Source organism: Salvia miltiorrhiza, chromosome 8 (genome assembly GCF_028751815.1).
Source record: "Salvia miltiorrhiza cultivar Shanhuang (shh) chromosome 8, IMPLAD_Smil_shh, whole genome shotgun sequence".
In the NCBI taxonomy this organism is placed as follows: Eukaryota; Viridiplantae; Streptophyta; class Magnoliopsida; order Lamiales; family Lamiaceae; genus Salvia; species Salvia miltiorrhiza.
In genome coordinates, this window is record NC_080394.1 from 9,639,026 (window position 1) to 9,653,555 (window position 14,530).

The 14,530-nt window shown below is 35.4% G+C and overlaps 3 protein-coding genes across 4 annotated transcripts; 1 reads left to right on the forward strand and 2 right to left on the reverse strand.

Moving 5' to 3' along the window:
- The first annotated feature begins 4,919 nt into the window (after positions 1 to 4,919).
- LOC131000782 (scarecrow-like protein 33) lies at positions 4,920 to 7,253 on the forward strand. Its single transcript, XM_057926851.1, has 2 exons — positions 4,920 to 5,111; positions 5,214 to 7,253. Exon 2 carries the CDS (start codon positions 5,275 to 5,277, stop codon positions 7,144 to 7,146), a length of 1,872 nt encoding a protein of 623 aa, XP_057782834.1. The 5' UTR covers positions 4,920 to 5,111; positions 5,214 to 5,274; the 3' UTR covers positions 7,147 to 7,253.
- A 27-nt stretch (positions 7,254 to 7,280) lies between these two features.
- On the reverse strand, positions 7,281 to 10,272 carry LOC131000784 (uncharacterized). Its single transcript, XM_057926852.1, has 5 exons — positions 9,907 to 10,272; positions 9,593 to 9,690; positions 8,349 to 8,430; positions 8,192 to 8,271; positions 7,281 to 7,788 (listed from the first exon to the last, which is right to left on the reverse strand). The coding sequence occupies exons 1-5, from the start codon at positions 9,946 to 9,948 to the stop codon at positions 7,533 to 7,535; spliced, it is 558 nt and encodes a 185-aa protein (XP_057782835.1). The 5' UTR covers positions 9,949 to 10,272; the 3' UTR covers positions 7,281 to 7,532.
- A 1,615-nt stretch (positions 10,273 to 11,887) lies between these two features.
- Positions 11,888 to 14,326, reverse strand: LOC131000785 (suppressor of disruption of TFIIS-like). 2 transcript variants are annotated; one of them, XM_057926854.1, is made up of 10 exons: positions 14,113 to 14,326; positions 13,450 to 13,527; positions 13,321 to 13,386; positions 13,143 to 13,240; positions 13,015 to 13,052; positions 12,837 to 12,924; positions 12,625 to 12,763; positions 12,449 to 12,537; positions 12,294 to 12,359; positions 11,888 to 12,227 (listed from the first exon to the last, which is right to left on the reverse strand). In XM_057926854.1, the coding sequence occupies exons 2-10, from the start codon at positions 13,508 to 13,510 to the stop codon at positions 12,078 to 12,080; spliced, it is 795 nt and encodes a 264-aa protein (XP_057782837.1). In that variant the 5' UTR covers positions 13,511 to 13,527; positions 14,113 to 14,326; the 3' UTR covers positions 11,888 to 12,077. The 2 variants fall into 2 exon arrangements, with proteins under 2 accessions (XP_057782837.1, XP_057782836.1); XM_057926853.1 differs by having other exon boundaries at positions 12,449 to 12,543; positions 14,113 to 14,315.
- Positions 14,327 to 14,530: the final 204 nt, after the last annotated feature.

Genomic DNA, 14,530 nt, shown 5'->3' on the forward strand with positions numbered 1-14,530 from the left:
ATTGTTATTATCAGACTTCTTTCTTCTTTCTCTACAATGAATTCTATATTAAAAGTTGTTGATCTTAATAGTACTAATACATGAGTATATATATACACAACTCTAAGCTTTCACTCACAACAAGAAACTGAGCTTGAAGAACGCGTATAAAACTGCAGCTTAAGTCGATCTATTATAACAAACTGACCACTTTTGCACTGAAGTACCCCATACACTTCATGGATTTTGCTTAGATTTCCCCGTGCATGCAAGCACTACATTCCAACACTAATTTACTATTTCTTCCGTCCCAACGAAGTTGAATCGTATTTCTTTTCGGATCGTCCGAACAAAGTTGAGTCGTTTCCCTTTTTGGAATAAATTAAAATTAGTTTTAATTAGCTCGCTCTTTTTCATTTTACTTTTTCGCTAAACACTAATTCCTTAAATTATGTACCCAAAAGAAACGCCCTATCTTCGGTGGGACAAATGTAGTTTACATCCAAAATAATACTCCCTCCAACCTCAAAAAATTTGCTTCAATTTTTTTTTTTTGGAGTGTTCTCAAAAAGTTTGTCCAATGTATAGTACTTTTTATTTTTTGTACATGACCACACCATCAGCTTTACAATTACAACTCTTTAAACACTATTTTAGTATATGACTCTACCGTTAAATAATTTTGTACCATTTTTTATTAAAACTAATATTGTTCCTCTTGGGGCAAATTAATTTTTGAGGAATGAAGGGAGCAGTACTTTCTCTCCTATTCCTTCCGTTCAGTCATCTAGCTTCCCCCAACTCGCTATATCATGTCAACAAAATTCTCTAAACATGAAATTAATTGTCACTCTTTATGGCGATTTAGATAATACAATCTTTTAACCCCCCCTTAATGAACATTCAATTGGAATTGAGATGGGGAAACTTAGTGAAGATACATTCACTCTAACCCAGAACTTTCTATCACTACTTTACTTTTACATTAATAAAAATAAAATAATAACATGAGAAAAGTAAAGGCGGCATACGTTACCAATTAGTGTTTCGGACAAAACATTCGGGTCCCGCACGAAAATGGAGGGTCCGATTCGGTTGACCGGTCAAGGCTTCTAGAAACTTGGGCCTCAAGCTTTGCCGCCTAATTTGTATTAATAATTTACCACGATCAGTCAACCTTTCACCGGCGGCTCCCGGTTACCTACTTCATGTGTATCCAATCTCATTCATCTCATCTATCTCGCCTTTTTCCTGTTTTTATTTAATCTTTTTGATCCTCTATTGTTAATTAAATTGGAATATAATTTTTATTCTAATGTATGATTTTTTCTTTTTCTTTTTTTACAATTGTAGCAAACTTATAAGTACTATCATTGTTGTAAATATTTCTACACAAAATCTCCTGTATATTCGGGTGTACCGTACATCCGAGTTGACCGATCCTGACCTGCATATTAATCCAAATCTGCACCATGACCCAAATCGTGTAAATGACACTGCTTATAATTGACATTATTCAATTATATATATGATATTATAACATTTTAAAATGTTATAGAGTTATTTTCAATCTTATAGTATTATTTAAAATATTATAGTGTCACAATCTTATAGTGTCAATTACAGGAAGTGTCATTTATATTTTTGAATAGTATCAATTATACATAGTGTCATTTACAATATTATAATGTCATTTATACGCAGTGTCATTTGTATGACAGAATAGTGTCAATTACAGACAATGTCATTTGTATAATCGAATAATATTATTTATACCGGTTGAATCAAAATACGAATAAGGATTAGAATGCAAGTCAAGATTTGAGTACGAATCAATTCGAATGTACGATACACCTGAATATACCCAAGAACACCTCATATTTCTACCATATTATTCAATTTTTGGGAGATGACATTTCCCAATTAGCACTCAGAAAATGACAATATTGTTTCTAGCCACATTTTTCCTTTTCATTTCCTTTGTATTTCCGGAAATCAAATAAGACGATAGAATTTTCAGCAATATAATTATAAAAATTTCAAGCGTTTAAATATAAAATGGTATTGTTTTTTCAATTAAATTGACATTTGTATTTGTATATTACAATTTGAAATAGTACTGGCCTTTTGTTTGCTTGTGTTATCTTCTCAAAAAAAAAAATTTATTGAACATGTATATGTTCTATAGAATTTCTCAACCAAATACTCTCTCCGTTCCACTATAAGTGAGACCTTTTATTGTATACAAAAATTAAAAAAAGTGTATTTTGTGTGTAGGTGAAAAAATGAAAAGATATTTAAAGAATAAAACTTTTATCCAAAAAGAAAAGAGTCTCACTTATCGTGGGACACCTAAAATAGAAAGAGTTTCACTTATAGTGGGACATAGGGAGTATGTAACTGTTCACAATCAAAGTAAATCAACAAATATGATAATCTCTAACTCTAAAATGCAATTCTCTATATTTTATTTCTAACGTACTTCGTTTTGTAGTATTATTTTTCAATTCAACACGTTATACCTATTAATTAAATAATTATATATATATATATATATATATATAATTAATTTAGTAATGAAATATTATTTTCCTAATTTGGATAACTAGTTAGATTTTAAATTGAAAAAAAATAAAAAATTAATAACAGTGATCACATGACAAAGAAAAAGTCCAATGGTCAAAGTAGGGTAGCATTAAAGTGGTAATTACTTTTTGAAAGTTTTATCGCTTTTATCGGTTTCAGACTACTGTCAGTTACACTACAGCTTATGATCATGTATTCATATCCTATAATATTATTTTCGTATTTGTAGAAGCTCTTATATAGTATTTTTTTTTGTTGAAGTAGAAGGTCTTATATTTTTTTTGCGGTCAATTGGTTAGATTTCACTTTTTTTTTTGATCAGTAAAATTAAATATTTTATTGAGATTAAAAGCAAGGCACCAGGGATGCCAATTAAAACAAGAAGGAAAGATTGAAACCCTTTGAGCACCACATGGTGAAAGGTATTATCAACTCTAAAACTTTATAAACCTCATTCCAACTCCAAAGTCTACCCTTGATCTGTAAAACAAGTCTCTCAATATCCCAAATCTTTCCTTGAAAACGACTCTCGTTTCTTTTTTCCCACAAAGTCTACCCTTAGATTTCACTTGTGCTTCCTAATTGTGTTTGTATAAGAGTGTAAAAGAACGAAAATAGTCTGAGACTCTGAGACAACGCTCATTTTTTTATTATATATTTATTTCATTAATATAGTGCAAAAACTTAAAATTAAAAAAAAAACAGATTATACGGTTATTTATTAATCAAAATATATAATTCGGATTTGAACTTCTAGAATCGGAGGTAGCATGAAGGCAACATCAGTGAAGTTAAATATACATATTTTTTTTGAAAGTATCAGTGAAGTTAAATATTAATATAATGATTAGCTTTTCAAAACCCAGAGTCACACCCCAATTAAGCGAATCTTCCAAAGATGAAGAAATCAACACATTCCGGCCAGGTACATTACCTAATCTGAACCATATACATATTCATTAAATAATTCTAAAAGCATATAAAAATAATTAATTGGATCCTTATCGTATCAGCAATTAGTGACCAGAAAGTCAAAGTTGCGAGACTATATTAATTGCGCACCGGTCTACGGTTACGATGATGGGCCCCACCGCCTTCTTTTTTTGTTTAAGTTATTCATATATCCGAATCTTGCTATATGATTGATTTTTCATTTTTATTGTTTAAGAACTAATTTTGCCTATGCTTGTTGGGGGAGGTGAGATCTTCCCTAAAGTTAAAAAAGAAAAGAAAAACAGAACTAATTTTGCCTTATAATTGTTGGGGGAGGTGAGAGCTGCCTACCTATATTTAATCATTCGAGACAAGACCACAACACAAAATACAAAAAGAAAAGATAAGAATCAAAATTCTTTCAAATCGACTTGATTAATTCTTTTCATGGAGTGCAGATCAGCCTCAAGCCTAAAAGCATCCGTAATGTAATGGAGAGCTCGTTTGGGCCTTCATAGAAGTGGGTCTCATGTTAGAGTCACTCACTTTATGATGGAGGCTACATTTCAAGTTTAAAATAAACATCAAATTTTAAAATAAAATTTTCATTAAATTTACGTTTGAAGATCATAATAATAAAATATTATTACAATTTAAAAAATTACAATAAGAAAAAGAACAAGTACAAAAATTAAATTGAAAGAAGAAGAAATAAAGAAGTATAGATTGAAATATGATGTAAAAAATGAATGAATCGAGTGATATTTATAGGAAAAAATAAGATAAGAAAATAAAGAAGCAAAGAGACCGTATCAAAGCAACAACTCTTTAAAAAGAAATGAAATGGTCGAAAACAACGGTGAAAAATTAAATTTAAATTTTATTATTATTTATTATTATTTTAATATAGGCGAGTGCATAACACGCGCCATATATAACCTTCGTCATGCCTAGCTCGCTTCATCGCACCCCTTCTTGAGACGGGGGCTCAAATTGGGGCGGGGCTCGATCGTTGGAGCGCGGCTCAAGTCCATCCAATGAACCCCTTTGTTGATGCTATAATTCATTGAATAATTAATAAAGATCATGAGCTTACTTAAGACTAAACAATTTTACCTTAAATTAATACTAGTAGTATATTATAAGTACATAGTATATGTTATTTCCTTTAAAAGTATATTAGTTTAGTATAGAAGTACATACAACATAGTATTAACTAAAATTTAGGTAACAATTAATTAATTAGTATATTCATCACTAACGTATAAAGGTATAAAATTAATAATTTAATGTTTTGAAATGAACTGAAGAAAATTGTGGACAAGTCAGAAGAGCGAGCAAACATTAAATGAGCTGAAATAAATTTTGGTTGACTCTCGTATCCATTAATATTAATAATATATGAATGAAGTGAAAATATTAGTTATCCATATTTCAGTTTAGTGGGTGGCCCGCTGAGCGCGCATGTCTACTTCCTGCTACCTTCCTCCTCTACTTTCCTTGGTTTATAAAAACCCCTCCGTTCACATTTCTCTTTGAATTCAAACTCCAATTTTCTATATTTGTCGGATTGTTCGAAACCGCGTCAACATTCACTCCTTTTCTTCTTTCTGGTACTCAACAATTCAATTTTCTATTTCATTCTAATTTGTTCGATGCGGAATCCGAATTTGATTATCTTATTGAATGTTGAATTTTTTTTTATGTTCTCGCAGGTTTGTTTACCTCAATTCTAGCGAAGAAGAAACCCTAAATTTATCTGGAAATCGAGGTGTGATGAATACTTTAGTCCAAGGATATATGGCTCCGGCAAACGATTTCCAGCTGAATTGCCGGTCGAGATCAGTTTTCCCCGAAGAAAACCGTGTTTTGGGGCGTAATCAGAACCTCATAAATGGCGACGAATATCCATCTGAAGGGGAAGTTTCCGTTACATCGCAGGATGAAGGGTCGTGTTCATCGCCGGAGGGGGAGCTCTCTAAAGAAATGGATCACTCCGATGCAATTCTCAAGTTCATAGGCATCATGCTCATGGAGGAGGAGGATTTGGAAAACAAACCGTGTATGCTGCACGACTGCTTGGCTCTCCAAGCTACTGAGAAATCGCTCTACGATGTCCTCAACAACAACAATTCCGATCAAACTGACAGCTCATCAGACATCACCAGCTTCCTCGAGTCTAGTTGGAGTGACAATATGAGGGATTTCGAATCCGGCTCCGAAATTCAGTATCAGTCTACTCCGCCGCCGAGGGAGAAGAAGCACAGGTACAGGGATGACGGCGGCGATGATTACAGGAGCAATAAACAGTTGGCCAACAACGTCGTTGGAGGCGAATCGGAGCCCTTGGATATATTCGACAAGGTGCTGCTGTGTTCCAACTCAGACGCGGATTTGATGTCCGATTGCAGAAAACCGGATGAAAACGAGGCGAAGAAGAAATGGCCGCAGCGGAAAGGATCGGGCAGGGGGCGGCCGAGAGGAGGCAAGAAGCAAGGCGTGATCAAGGAAGTGGTGGATCTGCGTAGTCTGTTAATGCAATGCGCGCAGGCTGTAGCCACCTTCGACAGCAGGACCGTAAACGACCTGCTGGCTAAGATACGGCAGCATTCCTCCCCAATGGGCGACGGCACCGAGCGCCTCGCCCATTACTTCGCCAAGGCGCTCGAGGCCCGTGTGGCGGGAACTGGCTCGGCCGCCTACGCGGCCTTCTCCAACAGGATATCAGCCGCGGTGGTCCTGAGAGGTTACCAGACATACATCACGGCTTGCCCTTTCAAGAAAATGTCGAATGTTTTAGCCAACAAAACCATCAAGAAACTCGCCCATTCTGCAACAACCCTTCATATAATCGACTTCGGCATCCTGTATGGATTCCAGTGGCCCTGCCTCATCCAGGCGCTCTCCGAGAGGCCCATGGGGCCCCCCAAGCTCCGCATCACCGGGATCGACTTCCCACAGCCGGGGTTCCGCCCTGCAGAGCGGGTGGCCGACACAGGCGATCGCCTGGCCAGGTACTGCCAGAGATTCGGAGTCCCGTTCGAGTACAATGCGATAGCGCAGAAATGGGAGACCATCAAAGTGGAGGAGCTGAAGATCGACAAGGATGAGCTGGTGGTGGTGAACTCCCTGTACCGGCTGCAGAATGTGCCGGACGAGACAGTTGTGGTCAACAGCCCAAGGGATGCAGTGCTCAAGCTCATCAAGAAGATCAATCCAGACATGTTTATCCATGGAGTGGTGAACGGCACTTACAACACGCCCTTCTTCGTCACCCGCTTCAGGGAGGCGCTGTTCCAGTACTCGTCGCTCTTCGACATGTACGAGGCCACGCTGCCCCGCGAGGACCCCAACAGGCTGCTCTTCGAGGAGGAGGTGTTCGGGAAGGACGCCATCAACATCATAGCGTGCGAGGGGACGGAGCGCCTCGACCGCCCGGAGACGTACAAGCAGTGGCAGGCGAGGAATGTGAGGGCCGGCTTCAGGCAGCTCCCGCTGGATCAGCAGATCGTGAGATACGTTAAGAATAAGGTGAAGGCCGAGTATCACCAGGACTTCTCGGTTGATGAAGATGGGAAATGGATGTTACAGGGATGGAAAGGCCGAGTTCTTCACGCCTTCTCTTGCTGGAAACCTGCTCACAACTGATTCTTTTCTCACTTTTAAGAGGATCCTTTTCTTATCTTTTTTCCGGAACATTTTGTACCAAATACATATTTATGCGTTCAATATTTCATTGACTCTCTTCTTCATCAGCGATTTTGTTTACAATATACAGTATCTTCGTGAATATTGTTTCCATAAAATTGTCATATAAAAAATTGATAAAGATAAATAAACCATAGCATCTGTTTATGAAAATTAAGAGGAAAAAAAAAAAACATTACAGCAATGCTACTTGCACAGATCTTATCTGAACTGTAGGACAAAACTTTCGATACAACCAACAATGCGATACAATAGAGTCGGCAGCGGAAGGCAACTTATGCCAAAAAATTACTCTAGAACATATCATCACTGATCTCTCACAACACTTACCTCTTCTTGCTTTGATACTTGGGAGGCCGAAGAACATTCCAATCCAGCTTTTCACGCTTATTTTTCTTCTGAGAGCTGCGGCTTCGAGCTGGGTTTGAATCTTGGTTATCTTGATCGCTCTTCCTCGACTTACTTGGAGTCTCTGCTTCTGTGCCAGAGTCGTGTTGCTTCCTCTTATGATTGCCGTTGGAATCATTGCTTGAAGAATCTAATCCCAAGTCGTCTGACCTACATTGAGGGGACCCATTTTCTCTGCAACAAGGAACATTAATAGAATGTTACCGCAACATAAATCAATAGTCATAGCTTCACTGTCGCCCATCCCTTGCAATCACTTAAACTTGACCATCAATAGAATGAACGAACATTAAATTATTGGTTAAGATTAAGAGAAGGCACAAATATGGTTTTGGTAAACTCTGGTAATTAACGTTAATGATTTACAAGACCCTGTTGTAAATAGTTTATATTTTAATTTATTCACATCATGAGTTGGGAAAAGGCTACATCAACACAAAACATGATTTCGATTTTTTTATTTTTTTTACCAAGAATATGGCCATACACCATTTCTAAACCAAACTCTATAGTACGGATTATCATAAAAGAACATGTTAAGCCGGTAGGGGAATCTCAAGGGTAGAAAGGCACTGACCTGAAGGATTCATTTTGCCTACCAGAACTTGTAGCAGCTGATTCAGTTTCACTAGGGCTGGATGCTTCTTCATTGAGTTTCTACGGAAACAAAGCCCTTGATGTAAGATTTGAAGAAGTAAAGAAAAACCAAACAAGGAGAGCAGTTGACAACTCACATCAATAGATGGATTAAAACTTAAAAATGACATGCGACCTCTTGTTGCCCCTGGATGCGGATCACCTTCAACTATAACAATGCTGGAATGGAATAAAATATAGATAAAGAATCTCCATTACATTGAAAGAAATCCATCATAATGTTCATATATTGTTTCTTTTTCGTTACACATCTAAGATTGATGTATGTACATTACAGCAGAGTTTCAGACATAATGACATAGGAAGCAACCTGAACATTCTACTACATCAAAATGGTCAACTATTCAAGTTACCATTGGTCTTATGATTGATGAATTCAAGTGTTTCAAATCCGTAATAACAAATCAACGAATGTTGTTACTTGTTTGGATAAGTTCATTCTACAATGAATTTTAAACCTCGGCATCATTCTGCATTGTTTCCAGAGTGTTTTTGACAGATTTAAATTCCAGATATGGAATAAATCAAAATTTATTGGTTTTATGAATCTTTCCAACCAAAAACAATCTGGCGACATACTTTGAACATTGTCAGACATGTGAAAAGATTTATGATATAGCAATTGAGATTCTTAGACCAAATATGCCTTAATAGTCAAGCTATAACCCAAAGTAAACACCCCTTAAGAGGTTAGCTTCATTATTTCCCATTCATCTACATTCACTTAATGCATATGCCAAAAGTATAATATACTACAAGTCCAACGATACGTGTAATTAGCATTCCCCAAATAATTTCTTATAAATGTATTTGCACAATGTAAAGAAAATAATCATTGAATGCATGAAGCATCTAATCCATAATTCCATATACCCCAGTCCCCAGGTTCCTACTAAAACAGAGTTATATCAAGTTCAAGTAGCAACAATATCAAACAATGCAGAGTTAATACTCAAGCTGATCTTTTTGCAATCAGTTTTCTGTGAGTTACATACTCAATATTGGCTCATAACTAAAGAGAGCAAACAGACAGCAAAGCAGGTTAAGTAAAGAAGCATCACATAAACAATTGACGACAAAACATTCAAAGTTTTCCACTCCTTCCAGAAAAAGATAGGAATAAACTTACTGTTCCAGAAAACTATTTACTAAAATTGATACTAACGTCCCCTTCTTTTTTTCCTTTTATCAATGCAAAACTAGCAATTAATATTCTCATCAAAAACAATTTCTACAAGCAAAGTGCAATAAGAAAACATACATTTACTTGTAAAAAAATAATGAAAACGATTAATTTAAAGAAAATAGATAACAAAGATACCATCTTTTAGTAGCGCTGCAGGCAGGGAAATCTGATGCAGGCACGACCTCTTCTTCTTTCTTGGTTTTCTCCTCTTTCTGAGAAGCCCTTTGCATGAACTGAACAGATCAACAGTTACAAGAAAACGTTAACAACAGTACGTTCACAAAAATATCATGATTTCGAAGAATTGAAAAGATGACACTTCAAAACATAATCAAGAGAAGTTAAACAGAAGCAAGATTAACTAAAACTAAACACAATCAGATTCAATGAAAAATTTAAGATTTGATATGAAAAGGCAAATAGGAACAACAAAGCAGCTGTGGTTGTACCTTTAAGTTCTTCAGAGTAGTGGATAGCTCTCGCTTCGCCATGGTAGTTTCTCCGATTAATCTCAGGAGTCAGCAGATATCAAAATTCGGTCTCCTTTCAGAGAGGCGGGTTCGATTGGCAAGGGTTTGGCATACTACAAAATCAAAGCGGAATGACCCAATTATCCCCAAAAATTTTGACAAACCCGCGGGCCGCGGCTACTGTTTTCTCTCAAACCCAATAATTAAGTCAAATATTATTTCCACAATGGAAAAAGGATTCTCTCAATAAAAATATTTAATGCTTAAAACTATTTTTTGCTACTCGTGATTTGCAATAAGATCTTTTCCCTTTTTCTCTAAAAAAAAGAAAGAAAGAAGAAAATCGAATATATAATTTATAATTATTTAAGTTTTAAGCACTACTCAAATAATGTTGAGTCGTCTTTGATCTTCAACAATAAATTTATAAAAATGGAGAAAGGTGACCTACATTAGAAATTGAAATTTAAATAATTGTCCTAAATGGAAAGAGAGATGAAAAGTTTCCATATTAGGTAAATTTTATGAATTAAAATATCATTATTGAACATGAGATCACTATTTTATAATCCCTCTCTCCCGCAAAGCTTGAACAATATTCATTTTCGAATTGTCCTCCGAAACTTGAGCACTTTCTCAGTGGCGGATTCAAGATATAATATTTGGGGGTGCGCTACATAAACGTAAACTATAGTATATTCCGTACATTGTTTAATTTAAAAATGATAGAATATTTATTTCTCCTCTAATGACACACTACTAGTACTTGGATTATCCAAATTCATAATTTTTTCTTGAAAAACATGTTGTACCTATTTTTTTAGATCTTAATTAGATGAACAAGGTACGATGAGAAAAAAAATGTTATTTTCTTTAAAAAAAATAGCTAGCTTTTCTACAAATGGGGGTACAAATGAAGAATTAAAAGCAATTTTTCAATTTATATATATAATAATATTCTTTTTATAAAAAATTTGGGGGTACAAGTGTACCCCCTTTGTTCTATACTAGATCCGCTCATGCTTTCTTTAGATGACAAAAGTTTTTCTCTTCATTCACATTTTCACGATTTCACCTATTATACTTAGCACACGAAATACTATCTCCTTAAAATTCGTATCGAAAAGAAACTGTTCAAGCTTCGCGGGACGGAGGGAGTAGTTAACAAACTAAAATCCAACACCAAAGCACATTAGTAAGATAATTTAGCTTAAGTCTCGTTAAAATTTATAAGGCAAAAATTCATTCATAAAAAATTCTTTATAGGTCAAAGACTACTTGGTCTAATACAAGATCGACTATATGTATTTTTTTTTGTCTTTCAACTGCCATTTTAGCTTTCAAAGTTGTTATTTGTGTCAGGTCTAATATGTGCTTTCAAGTCCGACGTTTGTCTTCTTGAGATATGATCCTTGTTTCTTTTCGTAGCGTGGTTCTCAACTTTGATGCACCTTAATTTCGATGTAATTTCAGGTCTGAGCTTTTGATTTAACCTATTATCATCATTCGTAAATATTTCAATTATTAATTTATACCTAAAGAGGAAATACATAAAATAATCCCAAATCTATAAAGTGAATAGTAAATTGATAATAATTCTTTTTCTGAATTTTAATTCATGTTACATTGCAGTGGATGTGGCTATTTAATTTGTGCATTGCATGCATCATCTATGTGGTTGTCGTTGGATTAGCCTGGATAAGTTTCTTAATTGTAAAGGAGCATTAAGTTTTGAAGTTTCCTTGCTAAAACCAAGTGATGTAAAGCAGCAAAGGACTTGTGTTAGTCCATTGCAAACGCTTGATTTTTAACCCATTCTCGAACCACTTCACTTCCCCAGTCTCAATAGTTTGCTCATCTACACACCTTTCAAACTCAATGTTTTATTTCTTACGCCAGACTACTGCTCAACATCCAATGCACAAAGCATTCAAATCCCACAGTTATACTGGAAAATTTATATATCAAACCTTCTATTCAAATTATTTTGGATTGCATAATAAAATCTGAATTTACTAAAGATAAAAACACTTTATAATATTACCATCACTAACTTCAGGAAGTTGTTTTTAGTTTTCACCCTAAGCAAAGAAACAACTTAGGCCAAAAAACAAAATAACCAAGTTAGTCGGGTGTTATTGGCCACAAGCTCATACAACCGCTTCAATGGCAGCCTTTCCAGAATAGGGAACATCAGCCTTGTCGACATCGCCTTCCCACAGCTCCGGCAATGCCTCCTTCATATTGTGAATGCTCTCCAATGAATAGTCCACACCCTGTGTTTTACTAGACGACCCAACCTATACATAAAAACTCGCATTACCAAAAATTTCCCCTTCAATTTAGTAACTTAATTGCTAACCTACCCAAACGGTATGCAGCCCGATGCTTTTGGCAGTCTGCAAATTGCGAATGGAGTCATCAAAGAACAGCTGCACCAAAGAACAAAATTGATATCAGAAGAAATGGTTGCAAGGGGGAAAATAGTACTAAATTAAATGTGAGCTTAATTGTTTCTTACAGTTTTATGAGGGTTAATACCGGCAATCTTGAAAGCTTGCTCAAATGCATTTTCAAACGGCTTGCAAATAATCGGAGTTTTAGGGAGCTCTGGAGCTGCACAAGAGCATCAAAAGCAGTCATATATGTGAAAGAAAATAAAGATTACATTACAAATTTACAAATGTTAGAACTCACCATCACAGCTGTTTTCAGGCTCTTCAGAGGATTTAGAAGGATTCAACGTCTCAAAACAAATTATATCTTCGAAACAATCCTCTAACCCGAGCCTGCTAAGAACCGTAGCCACATGGGCTTCATTTCCATTCGAGAATATCTGTTCCAAGACATTGTCAAAAACAAATTCCCACTTCTTGTAATAAGATGTATGTATGTAGTTAGAAACTCACAACTTTGCGAATGGGAACTGTGTGCAGAAGGTTTTTTAAAGTGTGATCGGTCTTCAACCAGTCGTAAGGTAGTCTACCATGTACGAAGCTACACGAAAGGATGACTTGTTTTAAGGCATTGTGCAATGAAAACAATAGGATAACAAGTAGAGAAACACAAATGAACAATGCTGGTTACCTATGGTAATCATCGTAGTCGAAATCATGCCCAACAGCCTGAAAAGGGACGTTGTCATCAACCCATTTCAACATGTTCTTTCGAAGCCAAACACACACACACATATATAGTAATGGCCTAAACCATACCCGAAGACCAGCCATTGTTGTACCGTACTCCTTATATAGCTCGGCACACATTTCAGGAACCTTCTCCTCCTCTACGCCGAGCTTACTGATCATATATTCTAAACCACCACAGTTAATAAAACTCAATTTACAAATCTTGAAAATGAGATAATGCATCAACTTAATAGCTAGATTTTACCTCTTATGTTCTTGGTGCATTCCGTTGATAAACCAGAACTCAGGGGATAAAGTGTATCATCCACGTCTGAAAAATCAAAGATTAAATCTTCAACATAAAATAATCCAAAAATATTTTCCAAGAACTCACCAAAGAGGAGGCAATCATATTTTGTCTCAGTAACATTCTCATAGCAATCATCCTGCTCCATTTCGATTTAAAAGCAACCTAGCAAATCAAAATGGAAATATGTATAAGAAATCAGAAAAGAACAATCCATCCTATACAACTATGTGGTAAATAGCAGGACAGGGAGAAATGTAGCAGAACAGAATTTCACAAGAGAAAAATGTGTATATATCTACGAAGAACAAGCAATGAGATTGAAAATATGATCAATCTAAAAAAATGTTACAAACAAAACACACAGAATTGGGAAATGAATCCGCAAATCGATTGGCTCATACATTTGAAAAGAATGTTCTTAACTAAATAGGAATCAAATAAGCCAATAACATCGAATACAACAAATCCCAGAATAGCCACCGCATTTAGAAAAGCATTAATGTAATTTAATTGTAAAGACAAATTATATCGCAGTTAAATTCATGCACTTCGTGCATTATCAATCTCGCATTCAGATAAAAATAATTAATCAAAGAAACGAATAAAGTAAATAAGAAAATTACCATGTTCGAAAGTTTAAAAAACCCTTTTGAAGAAATCAAGTAAAGATTACAGAAAAGTGAGAATCAAATGAATGGCAAAAAAGAGAAAAAAAAAATGAAAAGTTTTGAGAGCTTGCAGACATACCAGATTATGGCGAGATCGAAAAATGTGGGAGGATATGAAAAAGATATTGAAAATGGGGGCAGAGGGGGCGGGGGTGGTTAAATAGAGAGCATTGACAACCGCCATTGAAAGCAGTTATAGGGTGACCTTAAAGGTGGGAAACACGAAAGCGACATGAAACTCTGTGCAACTGCAAATATCATTTTCTTTTACATCATTGGACAATTACGAAAATTCTAATTACAACAAATATTTTTTACTTTACAGGTCAAATCTTTAAATTAAATTCACAATCTTTCCACGAAAAAGAAAATTCACTATCTTTCCATTTTTGTGTTCTTTAATTTAATGGAGGGGTTGTATAGGACCACATTTTTCTCTTGATTTCGCCGAAAATTAAATACAGGCACATAATTTCTACCTAAACTAATTTATGAAT